This window comes from Neophocaena asiaeorientalis, unplaced genomic scaffold, assembly GCF_003031525.2.
Source record: "Neophocaena asiaeorientalis asiaeorientalis breed wild unplaced genomic scaffold, Neophocaena_asiaeorientalis_V1.1 scaffold85, whole genome shotgun sequence".
Classification (NCBI taxonomy): domain Eukaryota; kingdom Metazoa; phylum Chordata; class Mammalia; order Artiodactyla; family Phocoenidae; genus Neophocaena; species Neophocaena asiaeorientalis.
The window spans coordinates 4,249,346-4,261,603 of record NW_020174301.1 but is presented as its reverse complement, the minus strand read 5'-3'; the positions used below and the strand labels follow the sequence as shown (position 1 = coordinate 4,261,603).

At 51.7% G+C, this 12,258-nt stretch overlaps 2 protein-coding genes across 4 annotated transcripts in view; one reads left to right on the top strand and one right to left on the bottom strand.

The window, feature by feature from the left end:
* The window catches only part of NRAP (nebulin related anchoring protein), a 74,783-nt gene extending 66,840 nt beyond the window's left edge, over nucleotides 1-7,943 (top strand). For both annotated transcript variants that reach the window (XM_024756005.1, XM_024756004.1), the window contains exons 38-41: nucleotides 1,133-1,237; nucleotides 4,643-4,750; nucleotides 7,134-7,265; nucleotides 7,809-7,943. In XM_024756005.1, the coding sequence (XP_024611773.1) occupies nucleotides 1,133-1,237; nucleotides 4,643-4,750; nucleotides 7,134-7,265; nucleotides 7,809-7,913 (450 nt within the window). In that variant the 3' untranslated portion in view covers nucleotides 7,914-7,943. The remainder of the gene's footprint in view (nucleotides 1-1,132; nucleotides 1,238-4,642; nucleotides 4,751-7,133; nucleotides 7,266-7,808) is intronic.
* HABP2 (hyaluronan binding protein 2) overlaps nucleotides 7,310-12,258 on the bottom strand; it is a 34,383-nt gene continuing 29,434 nt past the window's right edge. The window contains exons 12-13 of one of the 2 annotated variants that reach the window (XM_024756007.1): nucleotides 10,840-10,985; nucleotides 7,310-8,669 (exon numbers count right to left, since the gene is read on the bottom strand). In XM_024756007.1, the coding sequence (XP_024611775.1) occupies nucleotides 8,505-8,669; nucleotides 10,840-10,985 (311 nt within the window). In that variant the 3' untranslated portion in view covers nucleotides 7,310-8,504. The remainder of the gene's footprint in view (nucleotides 8,670-10,839; nucleotides 10,986-12,258) is intronic. The other variant, XM_024756008.1, reaches the window with a different exon arrangement.

Sequence of the window (12,258 nt, the reverse complement as noted above, 5' to 3'; positions counted from 1 at the left end):
AAATTGTTTGCAATTCTTAGATCGCTGCCCTAAAAATAGCAACTAAGATAAAGCTTGAGGTTTGTTTTTGTTTTTGTTTTTGTTTTTTTGCGGTGTGCGGGCCTCTCACTGTTGTGGCCTCTCCCATTGCGGAGCACAGGCTCCGGATGCGCAGGCTCAGCGGCCATGGCTCACGGGCCCAGCCGCTCCGCGGCATATGGGATCTCCCGGACCGGGGCACGAACCCGTGTTCCCTGCATCGGCAGGCGGACTCTCAACCACTGCGCCACCAGGGAAGCCCAAGCTTGAGTTTTAAAATTGTGTCTTCTTGGGACACAGGGTGGACTGTGAAAACTTGACACTTCTGAACAGATATTAAGGCATCTAAGACTTTTTAGCTGTTGTGTCTTTTTATTATTACTATTAGTGTTAAGTAGCAGAGGTATGAAGGCATCTTGTCACTAGTAAAAAGCTTGAGCAATGACCAGGTTGCAAAGGTTCTCTGAAATATCCACCCACTTTTACTGTTTGTGAAACACACAGGTACAGCCAGCCAGGGTGATGGTTTGTGACCCTTTTGGGGCAAATCTTGATGAATATTTTAAGCAGGGTTTATTTAAAACCAACCCCGGGGGCTTCCCTGGCGGCGCAGTGGTTGAGAATCTGCCTGCCAATGCAGGAGACATGGGTTCGAGCCCTGGTCTGGGAGGATCCCACATGCCGCGGAGCGACTAGGCCCGTGAGCCACAATTACTGAGCCTGCGCGTCTGGAGCCTGTACTCCGCAACAAGAGAGGCCGCGGGGCCGCCATAGTGAGAGGCCCGCGCACGACGATGAAGAGTGGCCCCCGCTTGCCGCAACTAGAGAAAGCCCTCCCACAGAAACGAAGACCCAACACAGCCAAAAATTAATTAATTAATTAATAAACTCCTACCCCCAACATCTTCTTAAAAGAAAAAAAAAAACCAACCCCGCCACCGCCTGACCCTGGCCACATGGGCCCCTCCCTTCCTGGGTGGCTTCTGGAGGGATGCTCTCCATGGGCTTCTGTGCCCTGGGGCGAGGGAGGGGCAGGAAAGGGAATCGGCCCCTTCTTCACCTTGGCTGCAGCAAGTGCGGGTTTTCCATTTACTGTGAGCCTTCTTCCCCACAGCGCCTGTACAGGTCAGGGGATGCCGAATCCCGGCACAGATACACCCTGGTCCCCGACCACCCCGATTTCACCAGAGCCCGCCTCAACGCGCTGCATCTGAGCGATGTAAGTGAACCAGCGGTTCGTGTGGTGTGTGCCTGTTTCTGTAAAATGATCTGTGTCCAAACGGGATTTTATTTGTTAAAAAAAAAAAAAAAAAAAAAAAAAGAATGTCGCAGGAAGGGAGGCTGGAGTGGAAAGAACCATGGATTGAGAGTGGGACAAGCGACATGTGTGACTTTGAGCCACTTTCCTCGCTGGGCCTCAGTTTCCCAGCTGTAAAATGGGGCTGGAGCTGTGCTAGCCGATGCCTGTGGTCCTTCTAGCTCTCAAATCCTAATGCTGGGCATGGCTCCAGAGACCTCAGTCAGGTGCTGGGTTACGGCCAGAGCAGTGTTGCCGGTGCCCTGGCCCCGCGGGTGTAGACACCTGCTCTGTTTGTTCTTTGGACACCTCTCCTTAGCCATTCAGAGCAGTGTAAGTTTGGAGACAAAGTGGCGCTTTCTCTGCTTTCTGCCGTTTAGAAAGATGCTGCAATTGTAGTCCATCTGGTCCAAACACAATCCGCTCCTTTGTGTGTGAGGCTGTAGACCCCAACACGTCTGTTTCCCTTGGATGTGTGCCCTTTGCATGCATCACGGAGATGCTGTTTCCTAAACCCAGGCTTGTTGGCAGGGGTTGGAGGCCCCTGGTTGTAATAGAATAGGCGGCCGCTCTTCCAGCAAAGCTGTGATCCTGGGATAACAGGTATTGAGGCGGCAGAATCAAAAGACGCTGTCAGATCAGAATAACACAGGCTGAGTGTGTCGGCCTGGGGCAGCGCGGGGCCTCCCAGAGTCTGGCCATTCTTCCCCGCCCTGGCCCGGCCATTGTGTCCTGGGGCTCCGTGAAGATCAACAGGGGGTTGGCGAGAGGCGCCTTCTAGTTAGCGTGTGTATTAGTTTGTTGCGTTTGTAAAGCCCTGTGGGATCCCACACAGTGAATGTGATGGTGCTTTGTAAATATGAGTTATTATGACCATTTGATGCTTTTGAGGGCTGTGGGAGGGATAATTTTAGAACAGCAGCTCTGGTGGGCTGACCTCCATCTGGGGAAGCGGGACCTCCCCTCCGCGGAGCTGGTGGGCTGACCTCCATCTGGGGAAGCGGGACCTCCCCTCCGCGGAGCTGGTGGGCTGACCTCCATCTGGGGAAGCGGGACCTCCCCTCAGCGGAGCTCGGACAAAACATCCATCTCATTAATGCGGCAAGGCCCCCATTAGAGGAACTATTGGAGGCCCATGGCCCTGGAAACTGGGATAAAACTACCAGCCCATCTGGGGCCCAGCTTAAGGAGGACAGCCACCCCAGGCTGGTGGCAGAAGCATCTCTCCTCCCACGAGGGATGCCAGTCTGCCGAGTTCCGGAGCTGAAATTAGCCGCCAGGGCATGCGGGTATGGAGAACTCATGGACCTCTTTTGAAAGAGCACTTCTTCGGGGGCGTGGAGGATACGCACAATTGGATCAAGTGCTCTGTGAGGATGATGTGGAGGGAAGGTGACCTTCCTGGGCAAAGAAAGCCACTGAGATGTGTAAGGCAGCCGAAATAACTAAAGAATCAAATGACTCTAATGTGTGAGGATGAGGGCAAAGCTGTGCCCACTGTGATAAAGAAGAGGAGCACCCAGGGTTCCAAATCAAAGCGCCTGCGAAGTCTAAAGGCTCCCAGTGGCAAGGCAAGAACCTCAACAGAATAAAAAAAACCCGGGGAGGAAGTGATGACAATCAAGCAAATAGTATATAGGGAGACAGGAGACGGGGGTCCAGCACCTCTGGGAGAACACCAATTTGGGCCGTGCCCTGGAGTTGACCCTCTGTTACAGAGCCTCAGAGGCTGGGATGCGTTGAACACCAGAGTGGGCTGACCTCGGAGTTTGATTATGTGGATGGGTCGGTGTCATTCCCTAGCCCAGATCTGGCATGGAGGCGCTCATTAGGAAGGCACCGCAGCAGACCCCTTTCCAGGGAATGATAAGGGCTTTGACTCGATTTGCTAGTCTAACATTTGCGGGACCATCAGAACAGGAAGCGTAATGCTGGAGGGGCTGGTTAGTCTGTCATTGTCTGAATGCCCCTCCCCTTCCTCATACCTCTCGGTCCCGCCGGCTAAACTCAGTGGTGACCCAGGAAATCTAATCCTTTGGGCCCTGATTGTGATCTGTCCGTAAGGTGATGACCCCAGCGATGATTGGTTCTGTACTTCTCGCTGCTTGAGCAAAATAGGCATCTGGCTCCTGGTTTGTGGTGTTGGGGCCGGAGGCGGGGATGAAGGTGGAGGTGGCGAACAGCAGCAGGGAAGAACGATGAGCTCCGCCGCGCTTGGCTCAAGCTTTCCATGGTCCCCGCTAGCTCCAGGCCCGGTTGTGGGGTGGCGTGAGGGCACTTCGCTTTTTTTGTGCCACTTTTCCTGGGCTTAATCCCCCGAATCCCCTGTAGAACAGAGCCTCAGCCTTGACCTCTATTTCCAAGTGACAAAAGTAAGGTTCTTAAGGGCCCCCTCACCTGCCCTGGCTCTGGGAATGAGTGAGAGACCGACACGCTCTGGGGCTGTCACTTTGTCATCTGTTGGCGATGTGCCTCGCCTGCTGTCTCCCTTCTCTGTGGCGGAATAAAGAACAGCCTTCCGCTGGGATCTCCAGATGACTCCTTTCATGGAGCCATTCCCTTATCTTGAAAAAAAAAAAAAATTAGCTACATGAAGGCACGGGAGATTTTGATGCCTCCATCGGTGATGTGGGTCTACCTGAGGACTGAGAGGATGTGATTACAGACTCCCCGAGGGTGTGTGAGAACAACTTGAAAAGGGAAAAAAATGAAAGAGGAAGATGTGACATACGGGGGTCAGGAACTCGGGCAGGTTCCTGACAATCAATTTAATTCGGGGGAAGGCTCTCCCCTCAGTGCAGGCACCAGGGGTGCATGTGGGATACAGCATGCTTCATAGGGATGCTGTGACATGGCATCAGAGGTAGCCCAGGGGCCCCCAGGAAGTCAGTGGAGCCAGTGAACATGTGGGTGCCAGGACCCAAGGAACAGAACCTTCGGCATGTGGGAAGAAACAGGGTTCTTGAACTTTTGAGTTTGGGCATCTAGAAGCTGCAAACCTGAAACACTGAAATAAAAGCAAAGACAGAAAGAAGGGGGTCAGGGGCACCTGGTACCAGTGGGATGTAGCAAATGAGCCAGACCCACAGACCCCAAGACCCACCAGAGCAGGGCCTGATGCTCAGGCTGGGGGCTGAGAGCCGAAGCCCTTTGTGGCCAGAGCTGGGCAAGTCCTCAGGATGGATGTGGGACCACGGGCTCTGCCATTCTGGGCACCAGCAAGACAGAGGGTGCGTGTTTAGGAACCACTCCCACTGAGAGCCAGCAACATTCCAGACATGGAGCTCCTCACTCCCCGCTCACTCATTTCTTTGTTTCCCCAACTAGAAAGTCTACAGAAACTCTTGGGAACAGACCCGGGATGGTGGCTATGACTTCAGGCTGGACGCCATCCCGTTCCAGACCGCCCGGGCATCCAGGGAGATTGCCAGTGACGTAAGACCTCACATTCTCTCCCTCTTCTCTCTCTCTCTCTCTCTCTCACTGATAGGTTTTGCTCTGGTTTTCCCAGATCTGTTGAAAGGCAAACCACCGGCAACCAAAACTGAACAAATATTTCAAATGAAAGAAAAAAGTTGGCCTTATTTTTTAGCATCTTAGCCAGAAATTTGGAATTGGGGAGGGTTGTATTCCCACTCCCTCTGTTTTAAGAGAGGCACTCTTAAAGGTTGATGCGTGTGGACAGTACCTAGAAGTCAATTAACGTATGGTTGATTTGTTGACCTTTAATTGAGGGACGATTTTTTTTTAGCTGAAGTGCACTGTGATGGGATAGAAAGAGATTGGGTTTCCCCCCTAGATTGGCTTGAGTTCAAATCCTGACTCAGTCACTTAGGAATTGGCTCTATGGTCTTGGGCAAGTTGCTTAAATTCTCTGAACTCAAATATCTCCATCTATGAAATAGACATCTAATACTGGTCTCCTAGGATTGATGTAGGGATGAAACCAAAAGGGTTCATAGTGTCATGCACAGAACATGACAAAACACGGCAGCTTCCGTTACTGAATAGGAAGATATCATTAACTAGATACGTCATCATTCACGAGTGGCTTGTTACTGGTCCAAAGTGAGATAAGTACAGAAATCAAGAGCAAGCATTCAGAAACGTTCTTAGCAATTAGACGTTATGACCTCCAAGCCTGTGACTGGTGGACTTCTCTGGCTGAGCAGAGTAGAGGCCAGTTTTTATGTGTTGTCAAATGTACCTGGTACCACTACATACTAATCCCAGGCAGGAGGACCGCATATCGGACTTTTGACAGGTTGGAAATTTTAAAAATCGAAACAAAATGAATCCTGTCCTTCACTATAGATGGTTTGAGGAGCATTGGACTGGGTCCCTGCAAGCTGGAAAGAATCAAAGGATGAGCGGCTACTGAGAGAGTGGGCACATTTTTCTTGCTGTTGGATTATTAACCATTACAGCAGCAATGATACCAGCAGCCAACACTCGGTGGGCATATGAGCCTGTGCCAGACATGAAGCTCAGCCCCCACTGAATCCTCTCAATGTCCCATGGGGTGGAGGTTCATTCTCCCATTTTATCAGGTGGGGAAACCAAGAAACCAGAGAGACTCAGTAACTGACCCAAGGCCACACAGCTAGTAGGCAACAGAGGGAGATCCAGATCCCAGGTCTACTTGAATCCAAAGCTGTGCCCTTAACCCACGGCTGAACCTCCTGCTGAGATCCTGAGGACTGGTCCTAGAAGGGAGGTGGGCACCCATGACCCCCCTCTGCACCTCTGACCTGCACTCCCGGTACAGAGAGGCCTCCCTGCGGGACTGGGGCCTGCAGACTGGGTACTGCAGCATCCACGACGACCCGAGGATGAAGCGTTTCCTCAGTGTCAGCAAACTCCAGAGTGACGACGAGTACAGGAAGGACTTCGCTAAGAGTCGGTCCCAGTTCCACAGCCGCCCAGACCGGCCTGGCTTCCTCTAAGCCAAGAGGAGCCAGCAGCTGGCCAGCAGTGTGTGCTACAGGCAGCCCCTGCCCTAGCCCACCTGAGACCCAGAGCAGCCGGGCCTGAAGCATGCCGAGAAGGCCCACGAGCTGCAGAGCGATGTGGGCTGCCCTCACTCCCTGGCCGAGGCCCGGCCTCTGGGGCCTCTTCATAAGAGATGGCCAGAATCCCATGTCCCATGTTACCTTCAGGGAGGACCTGGGCTGAGATAGAACCCAGGAGACCTAACTCAAGAGTGCCAGAAGAAATGACAGGAATTGCAATGTACTGAGTCCCTCCTGTGGGCCAGGCTCTGTGCCGAATGCTTTCTGAGCGCCGTGCCACATAGCTCTCACAACCAGCCCATCACTGCCCCAGTTCACAGATGGGGAACCTGAGGCTTAGAGAGGTGAAGTAACAAACTCAAGATCACATGGCAAATAAGTGGCGGGCCTGGGATCTGAGCCCCATTTGGTCTGATGCGAGAGCACAAGCTCTTCATTGCTGTGCTGTACTCTTTCCAAGGGATCTTAGTAGTCGCCTGGACCGTGACCTTTCTCTGGGGGGCAACTGAAACCCAAAAAAGGGAAATGACTTCCGTAAGGCCACAGAGCAAGTCAACATGGGAGCTCGGCCTTGAGCCAGGCCACCCCCGTTACAGCCCCATCACTTGAATGGAAAGATGCAGAGGACAGCGTTATGCTGGCCCAGCTCCCAGCACACAGGGTCCTCGATGCCAGGGAGCTCCTGCTTAAGCTGAATTGCCTCCCTTGACGGGGCTTCACTGACAGCATATTCTCCAGGGCAGGCTTTTTAAGCCTCCCCCCAAAGCCTGCTGACCTATTCCTCTTGCCTCCCTCCTCCCCCCAAGGTTAAGTACAAATCAGACTTGAACCTGACCAGAGGTATTGGCTGGACACCTCCTGGCTCCTACAAAGTGGAAATGGCTCGGCGGGCTGCAGAGCTGGCCAACGCGAGGGGCCTGGGTCTCCGGGGAGCTTACGTGAGTAGCGGGCTGGCTTGCAAGACCATGGGGGAAAGGCAAACTCATTGTTTCTTTTCAAACTTTATTTTTGGCCAAAGGTCAGCTGGCTCTAAAGATATGTGAAATGCAGCTCAGGCAAGGCGCCTAATTTCATGGGTCTGAGGTGACCAGGAGGATGACACCCGGGTTAAACTTCCTGCAGGGTTTTCTCTGAAGTCACAGCCATAAGTTCTTCGGAGACAAAACGTGCCGGGGCTACATCAGTAGCAGCCGCGGCAGCCCAGGCTGTGCTGTTTGCTCGTTACATTCACGGAAGGGGTCAGGGACTTGCTGGCTACAACAGTCTGGGTTTTGAACCCTACTTTGTTCGGAAGAAAGATGCCACGTCTAAATGAGAGATTGGCTTTACTTCTCTCTCTTTCTTGCCTTGAGGATCCTTCTTCTTGGGGAGGACGGAGGAGGGAGAAAGGAAGGGGAGGGCCAGCATTTTAGACAGCTTGTCCTATGGGAGCAGGACAGAAGGTTCATCTTAACTCAGGGAGGTGTGTTTGATTTCTGCAGGGGGGGCAGGAGGCTGTAGAGACTGGAGATGATCAGAGGGGAGATGTGAACCCAGATGCCACCGAGATTCTTCATGTCAAAAGGAGGAAGGCCCTGCCGTTGTGAGTGGGCGGCGTCCACCTGGGATTCTTGGGAGAGAAGCTGGAGAGGAAGTTTGCACGCCAGGGACATACATGGCTTCAGTTGGGGCCAACTGTGAAAACAGCACCCCAGCCCATGCTCCGATCCTCCTTTATTAAAATAACAACCCTCTGAAAGTGGGTGGAGAATGTTGTATTTTGGTCCCGTCAGACACCTAGAAGTGGGTGGCCCTGTTGCGTGCCTTGAGTGTCTGGGATGAGGAATAAAGATGTAAAGGTGACCCCCACTGAGGCTAAGCCGTCTGAAATCTCACATTTGCAAATGTCCATGTCCGAGGTGAAGGCAGTCGATGAACACTGATTTTCTAGAAGCTACAATTGTTGGAAGGGAAGCAAACATCATATACTTCAGGTTGAGTGTCTCATTTCTGGGTTTCCCAGGAGGGAGCCTGAGGATGTGGTGGCCATGCTGGTCCAGGGCACCCCAGGCTGGGCAGCAGTGGTCTCTGATTAGAGCCTGGATACTTGGAGGCGTCAGGGGCTATCCACGGCTGCCCGTGAGGCCTCGCCTTGGCTGGGTGTTAAGGAGGATGGGCTGTGAGCTTTGGAAGACACCTCAAAAGCTAGCCTCCCTTTCCATGGTGGCTTTGATCCAAGTCAGGAATTTGGTCACTTGGGTGTAGACTCCTGGCTTCTTCCCACACTCCAGGCCCCAGCTCACGATCCCATAGACGTAGTAGGTACCGTCCTTCTCACAGGTCAGAGGGCCTCCAGAGTCACCCTATGGGAAAAAGACGCAGGAGTCAGCCTTGTGAATAGGAATACATTCAGAGCCAGCCCCACCCTCCGTGAGGGGATGCCGGGGGTGGGGGTGGGGCGGGGGTGGGGGGAGACTGCTGGCCAGCCCTGGGGAAAGTAACAACAAGGCTCTTCCAATGCCTCATGTGACACAGTGCTCTGAAGGGAGAGAAACAAATACCGACCTACGTCCTGAGTCAGTGAGGGCTTCCTGAGTCAGTGAAGCCACGGGGCCGGGGCCCAGTGCCAGGCCCAGCCCTACTTCCTGACCCGCCGTGACTCTTAGTGATACAGGTATTACAAGGGGCCCTCAACTTCTCATTCCGGCAGGGATCTGGCGTAGGCTGAGAGGTGCCCTGTTTGGATAGAGCCCTTCCAGGGCCCACAAGGGCACACACATGGCAAGGAGGATGGGGCTCAGAGGCAGCATGACCTTGATGTTTAACATGGTCCACGGAGTTAGATCTGCTGGGCTCCAAACCAGGCTTACCGCCTGCTGGCCAACGGGGCCTCGGTTTCTCACACTGTAAACCGTGGATAGTAACAGAACCCCTGCCCTGCCCTGAGGGTCATGTGAGGACTAATGTTTGTAAAACACATAGAACAGTGCCTGGTTCTTATTAAACCCCCAGTTACACACACACACACACACACACACACACACACACACACACTGCTGCTTACGCACCGCGACTGGTAGGATTTTTAATGAATTGTCTCTTTCAATCTTAGCTACAATCTGCTGATTTTATGGATACACTCTTTCTGTTTTATAGATTAGACACCTGAGGTTGGAGAATTATTTCGGTGCAGTGGGTTGAATGTTTATGTCCCGCTGCCCCCAAATTCATATGCTGAAGCCTAATCCTCACTGGGATGTTATTAGGAGGTGGGGCTTTGGGGAGGTGATTAGGTCATGAGGGTGGAGGCTTCATGCATGGTATTAGTGCCCTTATAGAGGAGACCCTAGAGAACTAGCTTTCTCTCTCCACCATGAGAGGACACAATGAGGAGTTGGCAGTCTGCAACCTGGAAGAGGGTCCTCACCAGAACCCACCCATGCCGGCACCTGATTTCAGACTTCCAGCCTCCAGGACTGTGAGAAATAAATGTCTGTTTTTTAAGCCAGCCACCAAGTCTAAGGTAATTTTTTATAGAGGCCCGAGCTGACTAAGCCATTCAGTGATTGATAAAGGTCACAAAGTAAAGGATAGAAGCAGCTTTCAAACCCATGACCATCTGCTTTTAAAGCCTACAAGGGAAGCCCTTGAAATACCTAGAGAATTGAACAATCTGTTTCCTTATTCGTCTTCTAGGGACTTAGGGAAAATCAATCCCATCTGCCCACACGCCTCCTTTGATTGGCTCCTTGAGAAGGGGCAGAGGGTCACAGTACAGCCACAAACCCTGGGGAGAGTGATCGTGATTTCCCATCCCCAAAGGGGCTCAAGGCTGGGAGATCATTGTTGGGTCCCTTTGTAGGGAGGAGCTCAGATTTGAATGTGCCCATGCTGGTCCCCCAAAGTCCTCTATGGGGGCTGGTGTCAGGCAGGTTCTAAATTGGCTCTGGCCACAGAGAAGCCGCTCAGCCAATTAGTTTATTAGGGTTAAATCACCCTCCCCCTTCACACACACACACACACACACACACACACACACACACACACACACACTTAAACCCTAATGGTTAGTCAATATTATCGTGAATTCTCTGGCGTCTCATCTCTCTCCTTCCAAGCACTGGTCTTTGGGACTGTTCCCTGCTTATTGGGATTCGCAGACAAGCTGCCCAGTGCTGAGGCCATTTAAACACAGTGGAGCAAATTCCTGCTCTGCCACTTGCCACCCAGGTGCTATAGGCCAAGATGGTTTCTCTAAGCATCTGTACAACGGTGATAATGACATCCCCTTCACCAGATGGTTGTGAGAATTAAGTTGGACAATGTGGGCAAAGTGACAACTATGGTTATCATGCTGGGTCGTCCTGGTTTGATGTGGACTCAGATTTGCCAGAGGACAGACGTGTCCCCTCTAGCTTAATGGCAGGTGGGTCTCTGAACCCACCTCCCAGCCCAGGGTTCTAAGGGCCCTCTGTGCCCGGTGTAAGGTCCTGTCAGCCCCTCCTTCTTCAAGTACCATTTGGAGTCTCTGACCTGGCAGGAGTCTTGCCCAGGCTTCTGGAGGTTTCCTGCACAAATCATACTGTCATCGATCATGTGGTCATACAGTCGGCGGGAGTTGCACACAGTGTTGCTGATGAGCTTGACTTTGGCGTCCAGGATCTGGTGGGACCCGTCTCCTGAGGGGCAGAGAAAGGAGGTTGCCACTGCAGAGACCAGGCTGGAACCTGCCCCACCAGAAGCCAGCAGCAGTCAGAAGAGGGCCACCAGACCTGAGCTCGGCAGGAAGGGTTTTCACAGGAGATGAGCAGAGCAGCCTCATCTTTCAGGGCTGGGGACTCTTCGCTTTCAGCCTTCACGATGGTTCTACAGACCTTCAGTGCTGTGCTTATCCCATGCAGCAGAATCATTTATGCCCTCCTCTGTCTCCCCAGCTAGTTGGTGAGGTTGGGCAAGCAGGGATGGTGTCTTAAACCTATTTTTAATTTCCCATGCCTGACAGAGGGCTGCACGTAGTAGAGACTTCATGACGCGTGAAGTGCCCTGGTTGATCACCTAGAGTGCCTGCTTCCCAGAGAAGACGTTTCCTTGCCTACAGAACCTCTGTTCTTCTCGATCTGCTCTCGTCAGCACCACGATGCTGCAAGGTTTACGTGGACTCCAGTGAAGTTAGCTACAAAAATCTAATTAGCTATCAGAAATCTTCTTTCCCAGAAGCCTTCTGGCAAACGCGTGTGTTACATTTCGCGTCCTTCATGGATATGGGCCTATTTAAAGTGATTCTTGCTTCCCATCATTTGGAACAAGATTTGGGGGGAAGAGAAATCTATTTTGAGTGTTTGAGAGAGACTTGATATACACTTCTGAATTTCATATGTGAGAGGATGTAACCTTGTCAGTACTATAAGAAAAGTAGCCCTTTGGTTACTTTTTAAGATCAGACCAAATCCTAGAGATAAATCAATAGCTTGACTTAACAAAAATTTCTAGAATGCTACTATGTAGAGAGCCTTGACCAAAGCACCGTAGTAGAGTCAAAGGTGAATGAAACCTGACCCCTGCCCTCCAGGGGCTGACTTAATGAATATATCTGGAGAATTCTATCGTCTCTTGTTATCATGATTCCAAACCTAGGATGTTATTGGGAAACCGAAACTCAGCTGTCCAAGTCAAGTGAGAAAGCCAAGAACCTAATACAAGTCTGTCTGACTCCAAAATCCATCTTCTTTCTAATGTATCCTCTTTCCAATGTACCTAGGAAAGGAAAAAGTTCTCCATGGATACAGGATCAAGGCTTGTTGAAAGTCAAAGATCTAAGGGTTGGGGCCAAGGACAGATATGGAGATCAGAGAAGACTCCTTGAAAGTGATGAGATTTAACTGGAGCTTGAGAGATGGGGCAATCCCTTTCTTTGGTTTATACATTTTGAATATAACACTGATATCTAGTTCA